This window comes from Danio rerio, chromosome 11 (genome assembly GCF_052040795.2).
Source record: "Danio rerio strain M-AB ecotype USA chromosome 11, GRCz13ab, whole genome shotgun sequence".
NCBI lineage: Eukaryota > Metazoa > Chordata > Actinopteri > Cypriniformes > Danionidae > Danio > Danio rerio.
In genome coordinates, this window is record NC_141031.1 from 33,080,609 (window position 1) to 33,107,957 (window position 27,349).

The window sequence follows — 27,349 nt, forward strand, 5'->3', positions numbered from 1 at the left end:
CAGAAAAAGGAAATGGTGGTGCATTCAATAATGCATTCATTAATCCATATGGTCATACGGTAGCTCAGTGGTTAGCATTGTTGCCTCACGGCAAGAAGGCTGTGGTTTGAGTCCTGGGCCAGTTGGCGTTTCTGTGTGGAATTTGTATGTTCTCCCTGTGTTCGCGTGGGTTTCCTCCGGGTGCTCCGGTTTCCCCACAGTCCAGGACATGTGCTGTAGGTGAATTGGGTAAGCTAAATTGATCGTAGTGTATGTGTGTATGCCCCGGTCCTCCAGATTGGGGGTTGAGTGTTGGAATAACAACTCGCCTCATAAAAACTAGATATGGTGCGGCTAAATATCAACTTTGATATAAATGACCCTGGGAGTCAGTAAACGGCGAGGGAGAGTTCTTTGTTTAAAGCAAAGTGTATTGGTATAGAAATGTCTTGCATTACTATGAATGGGCAAAATTGTAACGCTCAGTTTGGGTAACACAGTGAAGGAAGTCCTGCCTTCTGATCCTTTGCAGGAGGGGTCTATACTGATGAACTAATTTGTTATGGCTTGCCCTGTTGTTTGGCATGTCTGCATTATTTTGACAAGAGAAATAACAGCACAATCACATCCCATCCATCACATGCAGGTTTTGTCTGTTATTTCAGTTTTTTCTTGTAACCACATCTAGTTTTCCAATGAAAGTCATAAAGGCGATTGGTGGTCAGTCTTTGCACATGTGCAGCAACTAGAGCAAACTGAAAATAACATAATTAGTACTTAAACAACAACAATAAAGGGACAGATCACTACAGATGTTGTTTCTGATTTGAAATGTTTAATATGATTGTGAGTTCATTGAAGAGTTTTTCAGATTTCAGGATTTCTCCATTCATTTAGATAATGCTTGAATCAACTGCCAGGAGAAGTTGCTAATAAGGCCATTCAATGAACAGACTTCCCTTAAATGAATTTTGGATTAAAGTCTACAGATAAAACTAAGGTGGTCTTTTCACTCGTAAACATTAATGGTAACTCATCTCTTATACAGTTATTATGTAATTTTTAACAATGACAAAAAACTTGATGCATCATGATATGTGGAAATGTGGTTTTCCTTCAGAACAAAGTTCATGCTTCAATAATGTTTATCACGGCCAATAATGACGTTTACACTGGCAGTATTGTATTTACCCTGAAAGAACTGTGTGCACGGCAAACTCTTTAAAATGTTACGTTAGGGTTAGTTTAAATTGTTGTTATTTCTGTTTTGCGTAACCTTACTATATTCTGTGATGGATTTTGTTCTGTAAAAACACTATAAATTTGTTTCACAAAGGTAAAGTCTGTCTCACGTCATGTCTCTAGCCATTAAAATGCTGGAAAGCAACGAATTTGTCAGATTTTAAATTGCAAAAGCAACATTTGCAGATAGTCTCAAACAGACACAGAGGTAGCTTATTTTTACTCAGCATTCAACTGGGCAAACTAATATAAGGTACTTTATGTTTGTTGTGAATCAGACCCCAGAAAGTTTTGTTTTATGCGATATCATTAATGTTTCATGGCCTACTATAACGCAGGTCCCTCCTACAACAAATGTCTAGCCACTAGCAAGCTGGATCGGGGTTTTGTCTGATAATGAATTGCGAAAGCGGTCACTTCACTTCACTCTCATAGAGAGCAAACACACAGAGGTAAAGGTTTACAGTGTCAGGAGAACACTTTGTGACTATAAATATGCATGGAGTGATATTTAATCTAGTGGTCGGTGTAGTCTGTTCTGCAGCGATGAATCAGAAACCATCCAGGAACAGCAGCTGGACTGGGAAGCTGTTAGTGGTGCCCATGGATGGAAGTCACTGGACAGGGGTGAAGGCCGTGGCAGAAGAAATGGGACGCAGAGGACACACTGTGATTGTGGTGATTCCAGAGATCAGCATGCGCTTGGGTCCAGGCAAACACTACATCACTAAGAAGTTTCCGGTTAAGTACAAGCCAGATGTACTCAACCAGATGATAGCAAAACTTGTTAATACATTATCAGCTCCAGAGCAATCCCTATTGAAGAGAGTGACTTCAAATATCTACAATTTTGGAAAGGTTGTTGACTATTTCATCTCTACAACTGAGAGTCTGTTCCAGGAGCAGGAGCTTATAGAGTTTCTGAGAGATCAAAACTTTGATGCTGTTTTAACTGATCCTGCAATGCCAATGGGAGCCATATTGGCATATAACCTGTCCGTACCTGCAGTGTACATGCTAAGAGGATTGATGTGTGAATCTAAAGCTACAGCCTGTCCAGATCCTCCCTCATACATCCCACGATTATTCACACAAAACTCAGACCACATGAATTTTGGTGAGCGTCTAATGAATACACTTGCAAGTTTGATGGAACCGCTGATGTGTAAATTGAAGTTTAGTGCTTTTGAGGAAGTGACGTCCAAGTTTCTGCATAGAGATGTGAGCATGACTGAGATCCTGAGCACTGGAGCTGTTTGGTTGATGCGTTATGATTTCACCCTGGAGTTCCCCAAACCCCTGATGCCCAACATCATTAACATAGGAGGAATTAACTGTGAAGTTAACAACCCTCTGACGAAGGTGAGCATCACAATTGTACGCGTATAATTGGATGTGTGTATGGGTGTTTGCCAGTACTCTGTTGCAGCTGAAAGGGCATACAGTATGCTGTGTAAAGCATATGCCGGAGAAGTTGGCGTTACAATCTGCAATGGTGACCCCTAATGAATAAAGGGACTAACTGAAGGAAAATGAATGAATGAATAATGCATGTTTATGCAAGGGCATATAGATCTGCTTTTGATGAATTATGACTTATTGCATGGTGTAGGTCAGTATTTCTCAATTGTTTATGTGGACTCTTCCAGAATGGTTTAGTTTTCTCTCCAATTAAAGGGCACCTATGGTAAAAAATCTACTTTTCAAGCTGTTTGGACAGATCTGTGTGTTGGTATAGTGTATAGACCGTCATACTCGGGTGATATGAACACACCCAGTCCTTTTTTTTCAATTTAACTACAAAAAAAAGGGTCGGCCAATTGGAGCTGTTTTCAAATCGATCGCACTATTATGTAGGTGTGCGATCCCCCCGCCCACCGAATTGATTGACAGCTGCGCGCATTAACATGTTCCGGTAGTCGCGTGTATATGTCAACAAGACCAGGCAGACATACGCAAAGCAACCGGGAATAAAAGGTCTGTTCTGTTCGCTAGGATCAGCAATCATCATCAAATGTGATTAAGAGTAAGTTTCACATGTTTAAAGTGTTTTAAAACAGAGTATTTGTGTAATTAATTACAGCGTTTTACTTCAGCTTTACTTCATCAGCACAGCCGCGTGTCAGAACAATTATAAAAGAAGACGCTTCAATCCCGGTTTGTGGAAGTTAAATCAGGTTTATTTTGTACATTAGCATAACAGATATTCACACAGTACTTGAGGTTAGCCTTAACTAAGCTAAGCGCGCTCTGTCTGCCTGCCTGCCTGCCTGTGTGTGTGTGTGTGTGTGTGTGTGTGTGTGTGTGTGTCATCTGCGGTGTGCGTGTGCGCGCGCGCATTAACTTTGTAACGATATTGTGTGTGACTCATCAATGCAACTTCACAATACTGATTAGTAAAGGTTATTTCTTAATGTAGTATCTCACAAACGCTATGTGAGACCTTCTTCCTTTAAGTCTGTCTGTTGTCTGACGCAGCTGAGGGAGGAGACATGTAGAAATAGTAGGCAGGAAAGACTCGTCTTAAAGGCGCAGTACGACAAAACCACCCCCTGCTGGAAATCAGTATAAAACAGCATCTTGTAAAAGGTATAATGAAAAATCTGATGGGTATTTTGATCTGAAACTTTATATACACATTCTAGAGACGCAAAAGACTTATATTAAATCTGAAAAAAAGGGTAAGTGCCCTTTAAAACATTTGATTAAACTCCTTTATGGTAAGGTGGTAACTGACTTGAATGAACTGAATTTGAAAAACACTGTAGTAAATAGTTATAAGAGTGTATATCTCCATTTGCATTCTTTCTGAGAAAAACAAAACCATATCCTTTCCATGTGTGGTCACAGTAAGGATAATCATTTAGTGGTAGGTCATGTCTGTGCTGTTAGCATTATTTTAGTGACAAAGTGTGTCTTATAGTAGGCTATTGGTATACCCAGACTGTTCTCAGTCATGGTAGGCGATAGGTGAAGTTAGGACTGAGTAATGATTTACAAAATGATTAAACAGTAATGACTGCTATCAACTGGGGAAACTAAATGTAATGTATTATATTGCTTTTATAAATAGTTATATAGTTAGTTTTTATAATTTGTTGTAAATAGCCAGAGAGAGCTTTACATTTGTTGTAATCGTATTAATGTTTTATTGTTAAATACAACGCAGGTCCCTCCTACATCATGTCCAGCCACTAGCAAGCTGGATCTGGATTTTGTCTGATAGTGAATTGCGAAAGCGGCCCGTTCATATACTCTCATAGAGAGCAGACACACAGAGGTAAAGGTTTACAGTGTCAGGAGAACATTTGATGACTTTAACAATGCACTTAGGAGTGATAATCTGTCTAGTGGTCGGTGTAGTCTGTTCTGCAGTGGTGGATCAGAAACTGTCCAGGAACAGCAGCTGGACTGGAAAGCTGTTAGTGGTGCCCATGGATGGAAGTCACTGGACAGGGGTGAAGGCCGTGGCAGAAGAAATGGGACGTAGAGGACACACTGTGATTGTGGTGATTCCAGAGATCAGCATGCGCTTGGGTCCAGGCAAACACTACATCACTAAGAAGTTCCCGGTCCAGTACAAGCAAGATTTAATCAACCAGATCATGGTGGAACATGTTAATGAAGTGGCAGCTTCCGAGCAATCCTTACTGAAAACTGTGACTTCAATTATGTATCGTTTTGGAAAGATTATTGACCATTTCATCTCTACATCTGAGAGTCTGTTCCAGGAGCAGGAGCTTATAGAGTTTCTGAGAGATCAAAACTTTGATGCTGTTTTAACTAATCCTGCTATGCCAATGGGAGCCATATTGGCTTACAACCTATCTGTGCCTGCAGTGTACATGCTAAGAGGAATAATGTGTGAATCGAAAGCCACAGCGTGTCCGAACCCACCCTCTTATATTCCACGTTTCTTCACGCAAATCTCAGACCGCATGACTTTTAGTGAGCGTGTAATAAACACACTTGTAAGTTTGCTGGAACCACTGATGTGTAGGCTTATGTTGGGTAGTTTTGAGGAAATGACGTCCAAATTTCTGCATAGAGATGTGTCCATAACTGAGATCCTGAGCACTGCTGCTGTTTGGTTGATGCGATATGATTTCACCCTGGAGTTTCCCAAACCCCTGATGCCCAACATGATTACAATAGGAGGAATTAACTGTGAGGTTAAGAATCCACTGACGAAGGTGAGCATCACTATCATACTCATTACAGATAGTAGGTAGTGGGTGACCAAAACACTAATTGCTAATAGATAGACAGCAGTAATGATTTTTCTAAGGCGCATTTGTAAAAAATACTTACATTTCTTAATTTAACTAAGTATGGTCTAATTATGGCTTAGTCTTGTGGAACTGGGCCTTAGTGTTTAAGGGGTTCAGAGATTACTATTTTAGTAGTTTTTGCTCTCATGATGTTCGAGTGGGGGGGACCATATCTTATGATTTGTCAAGCTTCTGATTCCATCATGTTGGCCGGTCATCTACTACTAGTTAAACAATAGTTGAATATTCAGTTTTCCTACCTTATGCTGTTTGTTATTCTATAGAAGAACTTTTCTCTGATTGGGCCTGGTTTTTCACAGTTTTATTTTCTCCATTCTGTCACCTGATGCAGTTTAGGTTGTTTGCCACTGTCACGTTTGGCTTGTTTGTTTAGGGACTGAACGTCACAAAACTTGATGAAAATCTACTGATTTTCAGTATCAAGCTGACACCAGCTTGATTAAATTCAATTGTTTGTTCTCATCTGAAGAGCTATTTACTTCTGTGGAGCTTCTCTACAACCGAATCACATCTTACAAGGTCAGCGCTGAACTAAATCAACACTTTACTCTCTAAAGCTGAAAAAGATGTGATTTTTGTAAAACTGCATAGTCCTGAAGTGAGCTCAATGCTAATGTGATAAAACTGACCTCATCTGAACAATAACCCTGTTGTCTTTTATGTCTGCTTTTTAGCTAGGACTTATTGTAAAACCCTAAACAAAAAGGTGATGAGGTTAAAATAAGTCTTGATTAACTTGCTTCTTCGTGAAGCTTGATTGTCACTTTGAACAAAGTTCAAATTTCAGAAAGGTTTAGCACTGCCAATAATGACTTTTACAATGGTCATTTTTAATTATTTACCCAGAAAGAACCGTGTGCAAGTGCAACTGGTCAAATTTGGTATAAAAAGGTAATTTGGTCAAGTCAGAATTACCCAATTTTGTTTTGAGTAACGCAGTAACGGTCACACAAACATTCTGGAAAATCCTGTTAGGGTAATATATCACAAAAAATGCTGAAGTCCTGACAAAGAAAAATTGGCAGTGCCAAACTTGATTTGCATTCAATGAACAATGCTTGTTTATGCAAGGGCATATATATATATATATATATGGCCTTATGGCACGGTGCTCCATCGTGCTGGAAAATGCATTGTTCTTCACCAAACTGTTATTGGATTGTTGGAAGAAGTTGCTGTTAAAGGGTGTTTTGGTACCTTTCTTTATTCATGGCTGTGTTTTGGGCAAAATTGTGAGTGACCCCACCCCCTTGCATGAGAAGCAACCCCACACATGAATGGTCTCAGGATCATAACACAGGACTGATGGTAGTGCTCACCTTTTCTTTTCCGGACAAGGTGAGAAAGGTAGCAAAGAAGCCACTTCTCTCAAAAAAAAAAAAAAAAAAAAACATCAGGGACAGATTGGTCTTCTGCCAAAAGTATGGCGAATGGACTGCTGAGGACTAGGGCAAAGTCATATTCTCAGATGAAACCCCTTTCCGATTGCTTGGGGCATCTGGAAAAAGGCTTGTCCGGAGAAAAAAAGGTGAGCACTACCATCAGTCCTGTGTCATGCCAACAGTAAAGCATCCTGAGACCATTCATGTGTGGGGTTGCTTCTCATGCAAGGGGGTGGGCTCTCTCACAATTTTGCCCAAAAACACAGCCATGAATAAAGAATGGTACTCAAACACCCTCCAGTCGAATTGCAGAGGTCCTGAAAAAGAAGGGCCAACACTGCAAATACTGACTTTTTGCATAAATGTCATGTAATTGTTTATAAAAGCCTTTAAAACGTATGAACTGCTTGTAATTATATTTCAGTACATCATAGAAACAACTGAAACAAAGATCTAAAAGCAGTATAGCAGCAAACTTTGTGAAAACTAATATTTGTGTCATTCTCAAAACTTTTGGCCACGACTGTATTTTTCAACTCTGTTCATGCAGACTCATCTTCCAGAATGTTTAAGTTGTCTCGCTAATTGAAACACTTAATTCAACAAATATTCAGTGAGGTGCTAATGGAATTAAATGGAATAAATTTGCGAAACACTGTAGTAAATAATTGCAAGAGTACATTTTCATTTGCATTCTTTGTGAGAAAAACAAAACTGTATTTTTTTATGTGTGCGGTCAGTTTAATTAGGATAACCATTTAGGGACTTTTTTTTGATAAGTTATACGGCTGCTAAAAGAATAGCAAAGTAGGTCATGTCTGTGCTGTAAGCATTATTTTATGGGTTATACCCAGACTGTCTTTATGTCATGGTAGGCGATAGGTGAAGTTAAGACTGTGTAATGATTTACAAAATGATTAACCAGTAATGACTGCTATCAACTGGGATAACTAAATGTAATGTATTATATTGATTTTATACACAGTTATAAGCTTAGTTTTTATTATTTGTGATGTAAGTAGCCTGAGAAAGCTTTACATTTGTTGTAATCGTATTAATGTTTTATTGCTTAATATAACGAAAGTCCCTCCTACATCATGTCCAGCCACTAGCAAATGGATCTGTGGATTTTGTCTGATAGTGAATTGCGAAAGCGGTCAGCTCATACACTCTCATAGAGAGCAGACACACAGAGGTAAAGGTTTACAGTATCTGGAGAACACTTCATGACTATAAATATGCACTTAGGAGTGATATTCTGTCTAGTGGTCGGTGTAGTCTGTTCTGCAGCGGTGGATCAGAAACTGTCCAGGAAGAGCAGCTGGACTGGGAAGCTGTTAGTGGTGCCCATGGATGGAAGTCACTGGACAGGGGTGAAGGCCGTGGCAGAAGAAATGGGACGCAGAGGACACACTGTGATTGTGGTGATTCCAGAGATCAGCATGCGCTTGGGTCCAGGCAAACACTACATCACTAAGAAGTTTCCGGTCAAGTATGACCAGAAGTTGTTTAATGAGGTATTGACTGAACATGTTCATGAAGTGACAAATCCAGGACATTCCCGTTTGAAGACTGTGACTTCAACAATGGCTAATTTGTTGAAGATGTTTAATATGATGGCCTCAACAAGTGAAAGTCTGTTCCAAGACAAGGAGCTTATAAAGTTTTTGAGAGATGAAAACTTTGATGCGATTTTAACTGATCCTGCTTTACCAATGGGAGCTGTATTGGCGTATAATTTTTCTGTACCTGCAGTGTACATGCTAAGAGGAATGCCATGTGCTCTTGATGCTACGGCCACAGCCTGTCCAAACACTCCTTCATACATCCCACGTTTTCATACAGGAAACACTGACCGGATGTCTTTTGGTGAGCGTGTAATGAATGTGCTCATGAGCATTCTGGAACAAGTAGCATGTAAAGTTATGTACTGGTCTTTTGAGGAAGTGACGTCCAACTTCCTGCAGAGAGATGTGAGCCTGACTGAGATCCTGAGCACTGGAGCTGTTTGGTTAATGCGTTATGATTTCACACTAGAGTTCCCCAAACCCCTGATGCCCAACATGCAGTTCATAGGTGGAATTAACTGTGGAGTTAAGAACCCACTGATGAAGGTGAGCATCACTCGTATTCTCATTACATGATATTTCAAGGTCTAGGATAAGTTTATGCGACAACGATGTAGCCAAAATCTAAAAACATTTTTCCCTTGAGTTTTAAAAAGTGTACATGATATTTTATTCAATAATTGACAGATCTATAAAAATAGCCAAAAATATGCATGACGTATGTCAGGCCAGTATTTGGCGCTATCACCTTGTTTGTAAACAGTACCTGTGAGGAAGGGACACTGCTGGTGTGTATGTATAATTTGCAGTGTGTGTAAGATGTGTCTTTGTTTTTGATTGTATTGTGAAGTAAATCCACACTTTGCTCATGGATTTATAGCAAACCCTTGAGCAACAACGCTGCCATATACTCCACTATTGGGATAGGTTTGTTTACGCTTGCCTTTAATCTTCACTCCACTAAAAACCTACTATCTACACACATGACATGATTTTCATAGACTCTTGTTTTTGTCTGTGTTCATGGACATGACAACAGTGTCATTTTTAAAAACTTGCACTTTGTCATCTGTTTTTATTCCCAAAGACCACATTGTCGTGTAAATGAACAGTCAAAAGTGCATAAAACATTGTCTGTACATGGCCTCTGAGACTCTTAACTGCAAATACTGAATGAAATAATTTAGCTATAGCTGCAAAAACTGGTAGCAAAAGAGGCCATGTCTGTAGTGTAAGCATTATATTTATAACAAAGCATGTTTTAATAGTAGGCTGCATTAATCCCAGACTGCCCTTTAGTCATGGTAGTTGATAATATCAGTAATTGCGGGTTAATAATTTAGCAAATTTTTACACCGTCTTAACTTACCAAGGGCGTAGGTTTGCGCTTGACATTGGTGGGGACTGGGAACGAGTCACCCCCGCCAAGAATGAATATTGTTTATATATATATATATATATATATATATATATATATATATATATATATATATATATATATATTGCTATTTATTATTTAACTGCTATTAAAATGTATTATTAAGTAATTCTATTTTCTTACAATTTATTAAGTTAAATTAAATAGTCATGCGCGTAGCCAAGGGGGGTCAGGTGGTTTAAAAGACCAAAAGTTGGATTATTATTATTATGTTTGAATTTATTTTATTATTCAAATGGCTAAATTCTCACTGAGGAAGGTTGAATGCGTTGGCCAGTTTGTTATTTGCCTAGGCTTCAGTTTTTAATTTAAATCAAGTTAACAGATGTCCCAAAGAAAATTATAATTATAAAATTGTATTTTAAAAATAAGTATATTTACATATTTGCAGAGATAGATGCAAAAACCTCTAAATGCCATTTAATATGTTCTTCTAAAATTTCCATTTTTTCCAACTCCTGTGTGTGGACTCAGTGATTTACCTTTTATAGTGACAAATACGTTCTTTTCATTGCCTTTAAAGAGAAATAACTGAACATAAATATACAAGGCTGAGAAAAATGCTCATTTTACATGGCATTTAGAGGTTTTGGCATCTGTACTGTACTTCATTTCTTTATTCTAAGAATTTAAAGTCCTAATTTCTAGATCAAAGTATTTTTATTATTTATAAAACTTTAATAAAACTTACAGTTTAAACGTGTAAATAAAGCAATTTGACAAAATGGTAGGAAATAGTTTTGGTACATCAAAAAGTGTAGTTATAATAACTATCCAACAAGATTACCCAGCAAAAATTAGCTCTTAATATGTCAATAAAATGTATTATTTATACCTCAGGTGAATAACTGCAAAAAGGTTCAGTTTTTCAGAAAACAAATAACCCCTCCTTTCAATAAGCTGGCTACAGGTCTGAAAGTGTCATGTTAAAATGTTTATTAACTGATAAAGAGAGAGTTTAATAAAGACTTTCGTTCATTTTTCATACAAATTAAACCTGTCTCACAGTACTATTAAAAGATGGAGCACAGGCTGTAGTTTTTCTGACAAATTGTTTCACCTGGACTTGGAGATGTTACTCTAGGAGAACACGCAGGGTTATATACGTTTACATGTGGGTGTTTATTCTGCAGTTAGTTTTCAGGGAACATTGTTCACAGACTATATCAGTCTGTTTTAACATTCGACTGACCGTAAAAGCGGTGAAAACACCAGCAATAGCAGGATTACCATGATGGACTCATTCAGTAGCAAACTTAAGTTTATGTGACTTACACTTTTCGTTGAAAAAAGCTCTTTATGTCCACCTTTTTTTGCTACCTCCATCCTCACTTGTGTGTGTGTCTGTCATACACCTCACACACATCGGGAAATGCCCCCCGCGCAGTTGTTTTGGCGCTGTTTGTATCTGAAACTATGATCTAAAAGCAGCCTCCCGCATGAAAGCAGAGAAAGGCACAGCCAATCACAATGTTCATATGTGTTTGGGGGCGGTGCGACTCGAGGAGAGAACGTGATTTAACCCTTTCAGCATGTCTAGGTTTATACTGACAGCGCGATGTTTTTAAGTGAATTAAATTATTGGTGGGGACATTTCAGTAGTTTGTGGATATTGGTGGGGACACGTCCACGGGGACCATCCACCCTAAATCTACGCCCCTGTAACTTACCCTAGCTGGGAAAACTAAATATAAGGTATTAAATAAAAATTATAAAAGATTATACATTTTAAGAATATTTTTATTTTTATTTTAAACAGACCCAAAAAGATTTACATTTGTTGTAAGTCCATTCCACTTAAACTCGGCGTGACGTCATTTAAAGGGCTAGCGTTGCACCAGACCCCCGTAAGTGGTGTCGTTTGAAAGTGTAGAATCTATATTTTATGCACATATGCATCACTTTGGTTTTTATTCTACTTTCTAAAAGTTATTTACACTTAAATACACAGTATTTTGGATACTCGAGCTAGGTATTTTACATTGGTTCATTTTCATATTTTTTTATATGACACATGTACAAGTTATAGCTCAAATGAAAGCTCTTGCCGGTGCTCATACAGTTCTAGCATTCTTTTTACTGAATTATATTCATATGCCAAACAGTTGTTGAATGAATTGTGGTGTTTCCATGGCGCAGAAATGTAAACAATACATTCATGATCAATAAACAGCCCCAGATAGCACAGACAGCTGTCATCTCACCTTATGCTGTGCCCTTCAGGGCCATTCTCCTCTGTTTTTGAGGTGATGTGCATAAGTAATCCTTTTATATGTCTGACGTGGTCCAAACACAGTAAATTATGTTTGATCAAACAAAAGAATAGTGAAATATGAAAACAATGATCAGTCTCTGTGGCTTGTACAGCACCTCTCATCAGTTGGAATGCAATAACTTTTGCATAGATTATGGTGGAGACCTTTTTCTTTTTTCCTATGATTACAGACATGTGCAGGAACCACCAAAATTATTTACAGCACGCTAGACCACACAGAACCTAAAAGGTAAACTTTCAAATTAGAGTTTATAAAAAAATACAAAAAATACTGTGTTTATTATAACACAGACAACATATACAGATATTTTAAACACTTTCAATAGTGTTTTATGAAAATTCAAAGGGTTATCTTTAAAATGATACCAAACTTTTGCATTTACACCTCTTTATGTAGATTTGGGAAGCTTTTAAATTTGGGTAGGCAAAATCCAGGCAGAAATCCCCAAATAGCAGCAGAGTTTAAGTGGTTAATGTGTTTCATGACACTATAATGAAGGTTCCTCCTACATCATATGTCTAGCCACTAGCAAGCTGGATCTGCCTTTTCTATCTGATAGTGAATTGTAAAAGCGGTCAGCTCATATACTCTCATAGAGAGCAGACACAGAGGTAAAGGTTTACAGTGTCACGAGAACACTGTGACTGGAAAAATGCGCTTAGGAGTGATATTTATTCTAGTGGTCGGTGTAGTCTGTTCTGCAGCGGTGGATCAGAAACCATCCAGGAAGAGCAGCTGGACTGGGAAGCTGTTAGTGGTGCCCATGGATGGAAGTCACTGGACAGGGGTGAAGGCTGTAGCAGAAGAAATGGGACGCAGAGGACACACTGTGATTGTGGTGATTCCAGAGATCAGTGTGCTCTTGGGTCCAGGCCAACACTACATCACTAAGATGTTTTCGGTTAAGTATGACCAAAAGTCATTAAACAAGGTATTGAATGAGCGTGTTCTTGAAGTGACAAATCCAGGAAACTCCTTTTTGAGTACTGTGATTAGAATTGTGTCTAATTTGAGGAGGATGTTTAATACGATGGCTGCAACAAGTGAAAGTCTGTTCCAAGACAAGGAGCTTATAGAGTTTCTGAGAAATGAAAACTTTGATGCAGTTTTAACTGATCCTGTTCTACCAATGGGAGCCATATTGGCGTATAATCTTTCTGTGCCTGCGGTATACTTGCTAAGAGGAATGGCATGTGGCCTTGATGCTACAGCTACAACCTGTCCAAACCCTTCTTCATACATCCCACGTTTCCATACAAGAAACACTGACCGGATGTCTTTTGGTGAGCGTGTAATGAACATGCTTATGAGCATTCTGGAACAAACAGTATGCAAATTTATGTACCGATCCTTTGAGGAGATGATCTTCAACTTCCTGCAGAGAGATGTGAGCATGACTGAGATCCTGAGAACTGGAGCTGTTTGGTTGATGCGTTATGATTTCACACTAGAGTTCCCCAAACCCCTGATGCCCAACATGCAGTTCATAGGAGGAATTAACTGTGGAGTTAGGAACCCACTGACGAAGGTGAGCATCACCCATACAGTGGTCAACATGTGCACTGGATCATTAACTTTCATCAAAGTTCTCGTAAAACTATTCAACATCACCTATTCTTGTCTTAGGACTATATTGAAAAACTTTTTTGATCCTCTTCAGATGTTGACTACTGTAAACACGTTACATGATATTCAGAGGTTTGAGATAAAGCAGCATTCCACTTTTTGGGACATAGGCTACATACACTACCTGACAAAAGTCTTTTTGTTGATCCCAGTTGTAAGGGCAACAGATCATAACTTGACTTTTAGTTGATCATTTGAAAAGTGTCAGAAGTTAGATTTTTCCTGTTGAACTGCATTTCAATAATCACAAATACTGCAGAAGACCTATTGAAACATGCATGGACAGAAGATTCTCACAGAAATCAATCAAGTTTGGTGAAGGAAAGATCATGGTTTGGGGTTACATACAGTATGGGCACATGCAAGGGATCTGCAGAGTGAATGCCAACATCAACAGTCTGAGGTATGAAGACATTTGTGCTGCCCATTACATTACAAACCACAGGAGAGGGCAAATTCTTCAGCAGGATAGCGCTCCTCATACTTCAGCCTCCACATCAAAGTCCCTGAAAGCTAAGAAGGTCAAGGTGCTCCAGGATTGGCCACCCCAGTCACCAGACATGAACATTATTGAGCTTGTCTGTGGTAAGATGGGGGAGGAGGCATTGACGATGAATCCAAAAAATCTTGATGAACTCTGGGAGTCCTGCAGGAATTCCAGATAGTTTTATTGATAAGTTATTTGAGCCATTGCAGAGATGTATGGATGCAGTCCTCCATGCTCATGGGAGTCATACACAATATTCATTCTTTTCCCACTGCACCATGACTTTATATTCTATACTGTACATTATTTCTGTTAAGTGACAAGACTTTTGTCCAAGAAAAGTCAGACTTTACTGTCATATATTATTAAAAATCAAGGCATGATCATATTTTATTTTGGTGAAATATGTGTAATCTAAAGCCTTTGCCTTTCATTTAAGCCACTTCTGATTCCAAATGATCAACCAGAAGACGTTATTATTTGTTCCCAAAACTTGGATAAGCGACAAGACTTATGTCAGGTAGTGTGTAGATTACACTTAAATATTTTTTGCTGCCTGTTCAAACTACTTATTTAAAATGAGCTGAAATGACACAATTCTTGAGTGTTTTTTAAATTGTTTTATGTTTAATCACCCTAAAAGTGTACAAATTGATAAGTTAAATTAATCGACTGCACTGGGACGACATGAAGGGATTGCATGAAACCCAGCATTTATTACAGTGTACCTGCCTAGAGTTAAACAATTGAGTTGAATCTTTTTTTGAATCCATTGTACTGGTATCCAGTCTGTCGGGAGATCTTTTAACTTAGCTTAGCATAAATCACTGAATTGGATTAGAATGTAGCTCAAAATTTTTTTCTAATTTAAAGCTAGACTCTTATATTGTGTACTAAGCCCGATAGAAAAATTAAAGATGCTATTTTCTAGGCTAATATGTCTAGATATGCCCTCATTTCGGCCTAATAATGAAGGAATTTTGCTGTCGTTCCATGGCTGCAGTAGGCACAATAATATTACACAGCTGGGAAATTGGCTAGTTTGCACAGGGAGTGCTCCACCACTACATTATAAGAAACATGTACATTTTCTTTTCAGTCAAACTCTCTCCCAGTCAGCTAAAAACATGTGGTGTGAAAGTACCTCACAGTTTGTCACTGGTGCATGAATGAAATGTCCCTGAATGAAACCTGCTTAACAGCTGATGAAATCAAAAGAAAAATGAAACTGGAATAAAATTGGATGGATTGATTGAGGTCATTGCATTACCACACTATGTATTGTAAACTATGATTATATCATGAAATACAGGAACATTCTAAAAGCAATGCATTCACTAATTTTCTTTCAGCTTAGTCTCTGATTTATCAGAGACTGCCACAGCGTAATGAACCACCAATTATTTTAACAAATGTTTTACAAAGCGGATGCTCTTTTAGCCACAAGCCAGTACTGGGATACACCAATACTCTCTCGCATTCATCCACATTCATATACTTCGCCGGAGCACCTGGACAAATTCCAAAACAACACGAGTAGAACATGCAAGCTCCACACAGAAATGCCAACTTATCCAGCTAGGACTCAACCTCCACCATGCCGCCCAAAAGCTCATAAACACCTTAATCATATTATCTCTTTATGCAGATTACGGTTTATAATTCGGTTACTGGTGTCCATGTAAACATAGTCTGTTATTAATAGTCCTTATAAATGATCCACAGTGGAGTATCGCAGATTAAATAAGGCGAGGAATAGCTCAACTTTTTAAAAAAGGCCAGATTTATGTGTTAATCATTGACCCTTTGAACTTAATGTGTGAACAATCTTTTCAAAGCTACCATTATTATCTGTCCCAGTTTAAAAAGTGTGACAAAGGTCCTGGGATCTCAGCCAACTAAAAGAGGGAAAAAATAAGTTGGACTTTGTTTCTATTTTAAGTCATTAATTGCCCTTGCTTCTGATATATTTCTGTAGTGTTTTATTCCTTCTCTATCTTAATGAATCTACTGTCTTGATGGTTGTTATTTTGTTGTGTAACATTTGAGGAGTGGTTGTATTTTACATGTATGTAAAAAAGTAATATTAAAGCCCCTTTTTTTCAGTATTACTTTTTTTTTTTTTTTTTTTTGCACCATGCCATAAGTCTGTGTTAATCTATTAATGAAAAACACTGTTATGGAAATACCTAAAAGTAAACCCTAAAATAAATAGCTACACCATGGCTGCTAAACACACATATGTGTAAACTGGAAAGGCAGCAAACTAGGCTAAATCTGTTCTCTAAGCATAAGAAATAAAGCATTTTTTGTACTAGGCTATGTGTTAAACCCAGATTTCCCTTCAGCCATGGTAGGTCATGGGTGAAGTTAAGACTGTGCATTATACAATGATTTGCAGGCTGCTGCAGTTTCTATAATTATGCTCTGGATTTTTCGGGGTAAATGCGCATACATAGAATGCAGTTGCGTAATCATTGAAGGCTCCCTTCTGGTAAAACAAGTGCTTCTTTGTTGGTACCCTTCATGAATAGTCAGATTGTTATTTATTTCTTGTTGTACCACACAGCAGCAACTTTTTCTTGTTTCCTAAAATGACGACAGGGGTCACTGTTCTCTAAGTCCAAATACTCCAGATGTAAACATGAGTTCATCGGCTAGTGTTGTATTCCCACAGCACATGGGTGGGGATGATTACAATGAAAACATATTGTAACTCTTAAACTCATGACTGGGTCAGTGGATCTTACTGGGTTACTTTGTTGTAGTTTGGCAGTACTTCATGTGCTTGCAATTTCTGTGTGTTGGTTGAAAGATTACAGTTTTATACATTGTTCGAAATGAATAAATTGGACAATAGAAGATTACAAAAATGTTGCCTGGTCTGGTGAGTCTCGATTTCTGCTGCGACCATTATGATGGTAGGGTCAGAATTTGGGGTCAACACCATAAAAAACATGGATCCATCCTGCCTTGTATCAATGGTTCAGGCTGCTGGGGGTTTATTGGTGTAAGGAATATTTCCTTGGCACACTTTGGGCCCATTAGTACCAATTGAGCATCGTGTCAACGCCACAGCCTACCTGAGTATTGTTGCTGACTATGCCCATCCCTTAATGACCACAGTGTACCTATCTTCTGATGGCTACTTCCAGCAGGATAACATGCCATGTCATAAAGCCGAAACTTCTCAGACTGATTTCTTGAACATGATAATGAGTTCACTGTACTCAAATGGCCCCTACAGTCACCAGAACTCAATCCAATAGAGCAACTTTGGGATGTGGTGGAATGGGAAATTTGCATTACGGATATGCAGGCGACAAATCTGCAGCAACTGCATGATCCTATCATGTCAATATGGACCAAAAATTCTAAGGAATATTTCCAAGACCTTGTTGAATCCATGCCACAAAGGATTAAGGCAGTTCTGGAGGCAAAAGTGGGTCCAAACCCGTACTAAGGTGTACCTAATAAAGTGGCCAGTTAGTGTATATAATAATGTTAATTAGCTGTAGTATTAGTAGTACACAGAAAAAAGGTACAAAGCTATAACTTGGAATTAAAATGTTCAAAGGACACTCGTGTATGTGTTAGTTCCTTAAATACCTAAATGAGAAGAACTTGATTTTACAGTTCTGTTTTGCTTGTACATATTCCAGCATAATTATTATCATTGTCAGTAACCTGGGTAAGAACTATAGACACTTTCCCCAAACCTACCTCTGATATTGACCTTAACCCACTTACTGTAGTTACTTTCTGTGTTTCATGGTTAGAAAAGTAGACATTCAGTACTGTAGAGTAAACTAAAGCCCATATTATTTTATTTTTTAACTTGGGAAAGGTTATCATCGGCATGACAGTGTTTGTACCTTTTTTTTCTGAACATGTAGTTGTAATATTTATTAGGATTTAGTCTAGTTGAGGGGATTTTTTTATATCATTCAATAGATTAATAGACTCTTAGAAAAAGACAAAAACTATCCCACAGTATAGCTTATTTCAATTGTCTTTCTTTCAGCAAATAGCTAATTTCCCTTCTCTGCCGAAATATGTGGATATTCACTTTGGATTGGAATGCAATTTAGAAAGCATGTAGGGGTGTATTTTTGGTCAGGTTATCTCTTGAACATGAGGAGATGGAAAGGAAAGGAGTGGCGAGCTTCTCACGCAAGCTGGGTTTGAGGGGAAGGGGGAGGTGCTGCTGGGAGTTCCCTTTTCTGCCAACCTGACAACAGTTACATTTCTTCCTCCAAACGCTCTTGAGTTTGTACAGCTGGCCGTAAATTGGTTTCTGAGTTGAGTTTTTTTATTTAGGACTGGTGCTTAATGCTAAATATAGTTATTCCTGCTAAAGATTAATAAGTAATGCTGTGAACAATAAATAATTGCGATGAATAATGTTGCATATTTGTTAAACTCTAGTCATTTATGAATTAGCAATAGTGTGTTTTCTTCTTTTTGTGCATTTGTGTTAATGCATTTCATTAAAGAAGGGTCTTGTGTAACTCTGCTGGCTCTGTAAAGCAGGGTTGTTGTTTTTTTTATTCCTTCTAGGAAATGTTTTTCGTGATATTGGCTGACAGAAAAATGTGCGTGATTAACATCTGTAACCCAAAACACAGACAAATGTCAATCCCTCTTGTTCTTTCTTCCACTCTCTTGTTTCTCAGTCACACATGAGAGAGTATAAACACAGCCCCTTTTCCTGGAGGAGGAGTTTTGGGCTTTCCTTTTCTTTTAGTGCTTGTGTCAGGTCTTCGGCAGACCCAGTTATGCTGAAGAAGGGCTGGCTGTGGGGGCTGGGTTCAGGGCTGCTGCTGCTCTGGCTGAGTGCCGGGCTGAGGCCTGTGCAGGGTGGCCGGGTTCTGGTCATGCCTGTTGAAGGCAGTCACTGGCTTAGCATGAAGGTACTGGCCACAGAACTGGCCCGAAGAGGTCATGACGTTCTGGTCCTGGTGCCTGAGAAAAACATCTTGATCCAGAGTTCAGAGCTCTTCCGTACTGAGACTTTTCCGGTAAAGATATCCAAGGAGCAACTGTCAAAGAGTTTGAAAGGATTTCAGCAGGGAGTCTTCACACGTAGCCCTGCGCTGATGGACGTCTTCGTACAACTGGAGCGGCTGTTGAACTTCACGGGATCGCAGGTAGAAGGATGTGAATCTCTGCTTTACAATGAACCATTGATGCGGAAGCTGAAGGAGCAGAACTTTGAATTGATGCTCACCGACCCATTCCTTCCCTGTGGACCTATTATTGCTACAGCACTCGGGGTCCCTGCAGTCTACTTCCTCCGTGGGATGCCTTGCGGAATTGACTTGTTGGCTTCACAGTGTCCTTCCCCTCCATCATATGTACCTCGGTTTCATTCTGGCACCTCTGACAAAATGAACTTTGTGGAACGCATTCGCAATTTTTTCATGAGTGGCTTCGAACTGGTTTTGTGTAAAGTAATGTACGCCAGTTTTGATGAACTAGCTGCAAGATACTTGAAGAAGGATGTGACGTACAAGGAGATCATTGGCCGAGGAGCTCTTTGGTTGCATAGATATGATTTTACATTTGAGTATCCCAGGCCTATCATGCCAAATATGGTCTTCATTGGGGGCATCAATTGTCAGAAGAGTGCTGAAATTTCTGCAGTAAGTCACTAGAGGTTACTTTTGGAACTGTGTTTTTGATTTGGTCAAGGTCCAAATTACCCTAATCAATACATTGGTTATATATTAAGTTTATTCAGCATGTTTAGTATTGATTGACTAAGTAGTTTTATACTTTATTTGAAAAGTAAGTCTGTAGCATCAACAACAGTTTTGTAATTATTAAAGCAACTAATAGAAAAGCTGTCCATTTTATTATGACCTAAATATATGATAATGTTAATTAGCTGTAGTATTAGTAGTACACTTAGAAAAAAGGTACAAAGCTGTAACTGGGAAGTCCAATGTTCAAAGGACATTTGTGTATCTTTTAGTATCTTAAATACCTAAATGAGAAGAACTTTATTTTACAGTCCTGTTTTGCTTGTCATTGGCCATGGAGCTTTTTGGTTGTATAGATATGATTTTACATTTGAGTATCCCAGGCCTATCATGCTAGATGTAGTCTTCATTGTCAGAAGAGTGCTGAAATTTCTGCAGTAAGTCACCAGAGGTTTCCTCTGGACCTGCGTTTTGAATTTGGTCACGGTCCAAATGAAATTTATCAATACATTGGTAATATATAAAGTTTATTTACAGTGGCTTGTTAGTAAAATAGTATTGACTAACTACTAGTCCTAGGCTGAGATTTCCTATGGAGGAAATATATATCGTCTGTATTTTAGGGCTGGATTGGGGTCAATTTTGGTTCTGGGAAAATGGGTTCCGTTTTATGAGCTTTGAAATTCTTTGCCCTGACATGCATTATGTTTACCCGCATACAAACATAACCCACGGAAATATGATACCCCCTCTCCAGGGCATTGGTAACCTTAGGCAACACGCTGTGTTCGGTGTATTCTTTGGCACGCAACCTCCTCCTCCTTCACTTTGTCTCTATACTATTTCTTGTCAGCCACCCTTCCTTCCGTGAGGACTGAAACAAGAATGCTAAATTTTTTTGGATTGTTTTTTCAAGCAAGGGTTCTTCACTGGAAAAATAATCAATACTGAACTCAGAACTCTGTGTGCAAAGCAAAGGTTCAGAAAGGAAAAATACACACAAGATGATTAATTCCCAAGTTGTACTTAAAGGGCCAGGCCTGTGGGGAATATTTGGAAGTGTTATGTTTGTGAAATATAGGAAATACTACAAACCTTTGTTTTTACTGTCATGTAGGAAAAGCTGTAAAGTCTAACTTGGGTCTTTTTAAACTAGACTATCTTTGCACATGTAGCATATAAAGACACTGGACTAATGAAAATCTCACAGCTACAGTATGGTTTGGAGTTGATTAAGGGATGATGGTCTGAAACTTTGATTTTATAATGAAATCATGTACGCTTTTAATACCAGACGTTGGTATTATACATATCACATGATCAGTTTTCTTTTTTTTTTTTTTTCTTGTATGTTTTTTTTTAGGAGGTGGAGGAATTTGTCAATGGTTCTGGAGAGCATGGCATTGTGGTGTTCAGTCTGGGTTCTTTGGTGTCCTCCATGCCAAAGGAAAAAGCTGACATCTTCTTCAAGGCTTTCAGTATGATTCCACAGAGGGTAAGAAAGCATTTAAGATGGCATTTGCTAAACTACATGCACGAGGGAAATGGGTATTAGCAGTAAATCTAAGGACATCTTAGAAGTTATTCTAAAGGTATAAAGAAATCCTTTGAACTACAGACATTTACTAATGCCAGGCTTATACCTCCTGTGCAAACACTGTGGTGCGTGACCTGAGCCTATTCTTTTCAGTATCCCAGATGTTCATTCAAGGATTGTAGGATTTATGAGTCCACATTACCCACTTGTTTCCCCAGCATGTTGAAGTGTAAAACTAAGTGGAGGCTGCACGCAGAGCTTTAGCTACACTATGACTGAGGATTGAAGTCCAGGAAAACATATTTTTCTCGTTAAAGTTATTGTGTGTTCTGTAAGAAGGATCTGGCACTCTCCAGGATGCTGCATTTCTGGAGTAGATAGTATTTCTGTTAAACCAGACACAAATCCACTGTCACCAAGAGCTTACAAGATCACTATAAAAAAGGAGATCTTTAGCTTGTCACGAATTATGTGCTGTACAGTAGCAACGCTAAAGTGCATGATTGTTATGTAAAACTCTACTTATCTGTGTGGCAAAGTGTAATAAAGTGTTGAAAGATCTAGTCTGGTTAAATATTTCAACTGTAAGTAAAGGTGACTTGAACTGAGAGCTGGGATTGTCACTGAGGAAAATGAACTGTAAGATGTTTCTGATAAAAAACTGTCCATTGAATGTCTCTTTTTTTTTAAGGTGTTGTGGCGATATACGGGTGAGATCCCTAATAATGTCCCTGAAAATGTCAAACTGATGAAATGGCTTCCACAGAATGACTTGCTTGGTGAGTTTTTTTTTTTTTTAGATGCTTAGCTTGCATTCTTCTATGCAATGGAATGCTTTATAAACTGTTAAACGTGCAAAACATTTAATTAGTTAATTTACTTAATCTTATTATTTCTGCACATCAGATTCCACCAATCAGAGAGTTGCAGTGAGCAAAGTGCACCTAAATGGATCTATAGCAACAGCCACTCTCATGGGGGTCCCAATTATCCAATTTAAAGTTTACTTTGTTATAATAAGCTAACCAGCTACATACAAATGTAGTTTATCTGTTAAACTGCATTTCATCGTAAATATCTGTAACGGAGGCAGGCTAGCGAAGTGCTATGCAGGAAAACCTCACTCCTCTGACATCTAAAGCTGCTCTAGAGCAGAATCGCAAGTTCGATCCCAGCTCAGAGTGGTTTGGGTGCAGTAGGACTGGTGGGTTACATGTGGGGGCTCGTCCGGGATGAGCGTGAGGTTAAGGGGGGTGAGTGTGAAGCGTAATGGAGGCAAGCTAGCAAAGGGCTGTGCAAGTAAACCTTACTCCTCTGACCTCTATAGGTTCTCTAGCGACAGATTTTAGAGGCCATGGTCTTTAGCCTCCTTGTTATAGCAACCGACTCATTGCCAATTTGCAGTGGGATCGGTGAGTTATACATGAGGGCTTGTCTGGGATGGAAGTGAGGTCTAGGGGGTTGAGTGTAACAGAGGCCAGTTAGCGAAGTGCTATGCAGGTAAACCTCACTCTTCTGACTACTAAAGGTGCTCTAGAGACAGACGCCAGAGGCCATGGTCTTTAGCTTCCTTGTTAGAGCAACCGACTCCCATAAGAAGAATCGCCGGTTTGATCCCAGCTCAGAGCAGGTTGGGTGCTGTAGGACAGTTGGGTTACATATCCTTGTGGGGAAAAAAGTGCAAAATGCTTTTATATGCATTGAACAAATGGCCAGGCACTAATGAAAGCTAAAAGTCTATGGAATAAAAAAATGTCTCTAATTGTTTATATTTGTATCCCAAATGCTTTTTAACAAGGATATGTCGCCATTTTATGGTTAAACAATAATTTAAAGGTCCCGTGATATGCTTTGAAATGTGCATTTTTATTCGATGTTTGATTTAATCTTAACCGAAACATGTAAAGAGTGTGGGACATAGTGTAGCTCCACATCTTTTTGAAAAACAGCCAATAGCGTTCTGCCAATGAGAGTGGTTGAGTTCCAGTGGATCAAATGTGTCTTGAAGAAGGCAGGACATGTCAGATACTAGAGTGCATTTGATTGGATCATGACTTGATGAGAAACTAAAGTATGAGGTGACGTGAAAAAAAAAAAGTTCATCCTTTTATGCGAAAGTGACAAACAACAAGCCGTACATGTTTATATCAGTTTTAAATGCGAATTTTGTCCTTTTTTGAAGCTCACTAACTTAAAGATATCCTAAAAACTAGCAATACTGATACTAATATATAAAAACTTGATTTTTATTTCATGGGACCTTTAAGCTAGTGCCAAAGAGCTTGATTTCTCAATTATTGTTTTTTAACAGAAGCGCTTGTGAATTAATATGAGGGAGTCAATTTATTATTGTACAATTGGTTTATCCCTAGTTAAGGATCAGCCAAGAAAAGATTCCAGCAACAACATGGATCATTAAACCGAGAACACAGAAGCGGCTTTTGTTAAACAAACTCTGTAAAGTCCATAATTTGTCTGGCATGTCAGGTATGATTGCAATGATTGGAGAGCAGAGCCCATTCAGACTCATAATGATGGCTAATCCTATTAACTGTGGTTGTATTGGCACTGATGCTGGACCAGTGAACAATCTGGTCAGTTATATAAATACTGGAGAATTTTAATTGAAAAGGGTGTTAGAGCAGTGGTTCTCCAGCAGGGGGTGGGGCCAAAATAAGGGCTCCTCTGTAAATTAAATTTAAAGGGATAGTTCAGTTTTTTTGGTGGTGTTCCAATGTTCCATGCACTTATTTTTTTTTGTCCTCATTTATTAATTTGTAGGATTGTTTGTTTAATGGAGGACTTGTCTAAACACACCAATCAGAGACTGCTTAATACTTTTTCTTATAATTACACAAAAGCTGTTTCTACATGTCTTCCAAATTTGTGCTGTAATTTACAACACCAGCCCAGATAGTATATCACTTCAAACTGTTTAAACTGTCAATAAAGATCACTTTTTAAAAACATCAAATCTCGTTAAAGGAAAGATCAAGTTGCCATAAAGCGTTTCATAATCCAAAATAAAAGGAAACACATGTGAATCACAAAATATGGAAACATAAAATATGCCATGTTTTCAATTACAGGAAAAAAAATGAGAGACCACTGTCTCATAGGGCATAAATAAGTAATACCATAAATCATTTGACTGAAATTTTTTTTTATTTTATTTCTTTTTATTATTATTTTTTTTTGAATTTTTACCAAGTAAATTATCTAACTTATTACATTATTATTTGAAATTAAGAAGATGTCATTAGTAATTTCTAAATTAAACCACAACTAAATAATTTATTAAAATCATGTACTTATTAATAGCAAATCCACTGATAAATGATAATAGCTTCATATAAATTAGAGACTACTTTTCCTTAAAATTGCACAAATGGTGTTTCTATATTCCAATTTGTGCTGCAATTTACAACACCATCCCAGACAGTATATCACTTCAAACCATTTAAAATGTCAATAAAATCACCTTTGAATATGTATATATGAAATTTATAAATTTATTTTAATCATGGTGCCAAAATGCAATTCACAATCATGATTAAGCCAAAATACATGTCAATCACAAAATATGGACATGTTTTCAATTACAGAAAAAATTGAGACCACTTTCTCATAATGCATACATAAATAATATTACATTAATCATTTTACGGATATTTTTTACAGTTGTATTTTTAGCAATATTATATTTAATATTATATTGATTATTTTTTTATTATTTACATTTTTAAAAATGTTGTCAGAAATTTATAAAATAAACCGCAATTAAGTGTTTGGTATCACTTTGTTTCTAAAACAAACCGCAACAAAATGTTTTACTAAAAGTATGTACTTATTAAAAGCAAATCCATTAATATCTATCTATCTATCTATCTATCTATCTATCTATCTATCTATCTATCTATCTATCTATCTATCTATCTATCTATCTATCTATCTATCTATCTATCTATCTATCTATCTATACATATATATATATACATACATATATATATATATATATATATATATATATATATATATATATATATATATATATATATATATATATACACACACACAACAGTTTTGTCTGGTTCTTGAATGATTGGCTGATAGTCATGCGATATTCTGCAATAACAGCACTCGTACAGTCTCTTTACTCGTGTATTACCCCACCCGCATAGAATAACAGCAGATCAATAGACTCACTACAGTTTGACAAATACTGCAGCTGTTCGACAACATAATATACTATTGAGGATTAAATTTATTTATTTATTTTCACAATAGTGCCTCTTGCTCCTGTCTTATTATCTTTTGTGAGAAGCCTGTGTCATTTCCAAATCCCAAAACTTGCTGGTTGAATAAAAGTAACTGCAAATTATAATTTGCCAGGGGTTTGAATAATTGTATGCTTGACTGTATCGTTTGTCATTGCCAGCCATTTAGTTCTATCAAAATCAAAGTAAATCAAAAGTGACTTTACTTCTTGTCATTAAAGGTCACCCCAAAGCAAGAGCCTTCATTACTCATGGGGGGACGCACGGCATCTATGAGGGCATCTGTCATGGTGTTCCCATGGTCATGCTTCCTCTCTTCGGTGACCAGGCTGATAATGTGCACCGAGTGGCAACTCGAGGGGTGGGAGTCATCCTTAGCATCCACGACATCACTGTGGAAACACTGCTCGATGCCCTCAACAGCGTTATTAACAACAGCAGGTGAGAGATTAACTGCTTTTATCAGGGAAATTACATTCAGGAAGTGAAATGATCCTGTTATTTATTAACCTCATCACCATCCAAAGTGTTCATTTCTTTCATTTTACGCTTGAAAATAAATGGAAAAAAAATGTCAGGATATTTCTCCATATAACTGACTTTTTATGATGCTCAGTCATATATGTAAAACAAGTGGATAATTTTGAGTAAATAAATAAAGAACATCTTGGATGAAAAGAGGGTTAGAAAAGAATCAGGAGTTTTTTTTTTTCATTCTAGAAGCAAACTAATCCTTCAACACCCCCATTCTCTTCTCTTTAAATAAACTGCATTGATTTTGCTTTATATTCTGCAGCTACAAGCAAAAAATGCAGAAGCTGTCAGCAATACACAATGACCGTCCCATTCAGCCCCTGGATCTTGCAGTGTTTTGGACAGAGTTTGTAATGAGACACAAAGGCGCAGATCACCTGAGACCTGCTGCTCACGAGCTGAACTGGCTTCAGTACCACAGTCTGGATGTGATCGGCTTCATGCTCCTGATTGTCCTGATTGTGACTCTGGCCATGCTTAAATGCTGTTCGCTCTGCTGGAGACGCTGCTGCAGAAAAACACAGAAGCGGAAGGAAGACTGATCCAATAGAGATAAAAGTCTAGTATCATGTTTTTTCTAAGTCTAATGTTTCGTTTCAGATTTACAAGCCAAAGTCATGAAAGCAACTTGACGCCTGACAACTGAGCCAGTAAACTCTAAAAAGGAGTGTTCACTTAAAAAGATAATTAGCTGTTTATTTAATTATCCTCAGGCATGCATAAGATGACTTTCATTCTTCAGGAAACTTAAGAAGACTTTAGCTGAAAAGCTGTGGTTTGTGCTGAACTAAGAAGTGGCTACCAGCACTGTCAAATAAGCATATACAGGAAAAACTAAATAAATACCAATGGTTTCTAATGTTTTTTTTTTTCATTCTGCTTTATAATTAAGAACTAAGAATATTCATTTTTTTGTCTGTATATGCTTTTTTAATTTAAAGTAGTCATATATTTTATCAATCTTGAAAGACCACAATTTTAGCTAAACATCTTCAAATGTTCAACT

The 27,349-nt window shown here is 37.8% G+C and overlaps 6 protein-coding genes and 1 long non-coding RNA gene across 7 annotated transcripts in view; 6 read left to right on the forward strand and 1 right to left on the reverse strand.

Annotated features, from left to right (window-relative positions):
• Window positions 1-26,980, forward strand: part of ugt1b7 (UDP glucuronosyltransferase 1 family, polypeptide B7) — a 32,722-nt gene extending 5,742 nt beyond the window's left edge. Inside the window, exons 2-5 of the mRNA NM_001172769.1 lie at window positions 21,359-21,490; window positions 22,224-22,311; window positions 26,031-26,250; window positions 26,606-26,980. Of these exons, the coding sequence (NP_001166240.1) occupies window positions 21,359-21,490; window positions 22,224-22,311; window positions 26,031-26,250; window positions 26,606-26,885 (720 nt within the window). The 3' untranslated portion in view covers window positions 26,886-26,980. The remainder of the gene's footprint in view (window positions 1-21,358; window positions 21,491-22,223; window positions 22,312-26,030; window positions 26,251-26,605) is intronic.
• LOC147834847 (uncharacterized) overlaps window positions 1-27,349 on the reverse strand; it is a 337,793-nt gene that overhangs the window by 128,800 nt on the left and 181,644 nt on the right. The gene's annotated exons all lie outside the window — the stretch shown is intronic.
• ugt1b5 (UDP glucuronosyltransferase 1 family, polypeptide B5) lies at window positions 1,712-27,208 on the forward strand. The gene is given in 5 exon segments (NM_001177342.1): window positions 1,712-2,583; window positions 21,359-21,490; window positions 22,224-22,311; window positions 26,031-26,250; window positions 26,606-27,208. Coding segments are annotated over 5 exon segments (1,587 nt in total). The 5' UTR covers window positions 1,712-1,716; the 3' UTR covers window positions 26,886-27,208.
• ugt1b4 (UDP glucuronosyltransferase 1 family, polypeptide B4) lies at window positions 4,533-26,980 on the forward strand. Its single transcript, NM_001172768.2, has 5 exons — window positions 4,533-5,414; window positions 21,359-21,490; window positions 22,224-22,311; window positions 26,031-26,250; window positions 26,606-26,980. The coding sequence occupies exons 1-5, from the start codon at window positions 4,533-4,535 to the stop codon at window positions 26,883-26,885; spliced, it is 1,602 nt and encodes a 533-aa protein (NP_001166239.2). The 3' UTR covers window positions 26,886-26,980.
• On the forward strand, window positions 8,097-26,980 carry ugt1b3 (UDP glucuronosyltransferase 1 family, polypeptide B3). Its single transcript, NM_001177346.1, is given in 5 exon segments — window positions 8,097-9,009; window positions 21,359-21,490; window positions 22,224-22,311; window positions 26,031-26,250; window positions 26,606-26,980. Coding segments are annotated over 5 exon segments (1,608 nt in total). The 5' UTR covers window positions 8,097-8,121; the 3' UTR covers window positions 26,886-26,980.
• Window positions 12,806-26,980, forward strand: ugt1b2 (UDP glucuronosyltransferase 1 family, polypeptide B2). The gene is given in 5 exon segments (NM_001177336.1): window positions 12,806-13,705; window positions 21,359-21,490; window positions 22,224-22,311; window positions 26,031-26,250; window positions 26,606-26,980. Coding segments are annotated over 5 exon segments (1,596 nt in total). The 5' UTR covers window positions 12,806-12,829; the 3' UTR covers window positions 26,886-26,980.
• Window positions 19,037-26,980, forward strand: ugt1b1 (UDP glucuronosyltransferase 1 family, polypeptide B1). Its single transcript, NM_001177446.1, is given in 5 exon segments — window positions 19,037-19,935; window positions 21,359-21,490; window positions 22,224-22,311; window positions 26,031-26,250; window positions 26,606-26,980. Coding segments are annotated over 5 exon segments (1,587 nt in total). The 5' UTR covers window positions 19,037-19,068; the 3' UTR covers window positions 26,886-26,980.

Bases quoted from the DNA above. Each gene is read 5' to 3' on its own strand.
- ugt1b4 (NM_001172768.2), top strand. From the start codon at position 4,533: ATGACTTTAACAATGCACTTAGGAGTGATAATCTGTCTAGTGGTCGGT. The intron at 5,415-21,358 runs GTGAGCATCACT...GTTTTTTTTTAG, and splicing joins TTAAGAATCCACTGACGAAG to GAGGTGGAGGAATTTGTCAA. The intron at 21,491-22,223 runs GTAAGAAAGCAT...TTTTTTTTTAAG, and splicing joins TCAGTATGATTCCACAGAGG to GTGTTGTGGCGATATACGGG.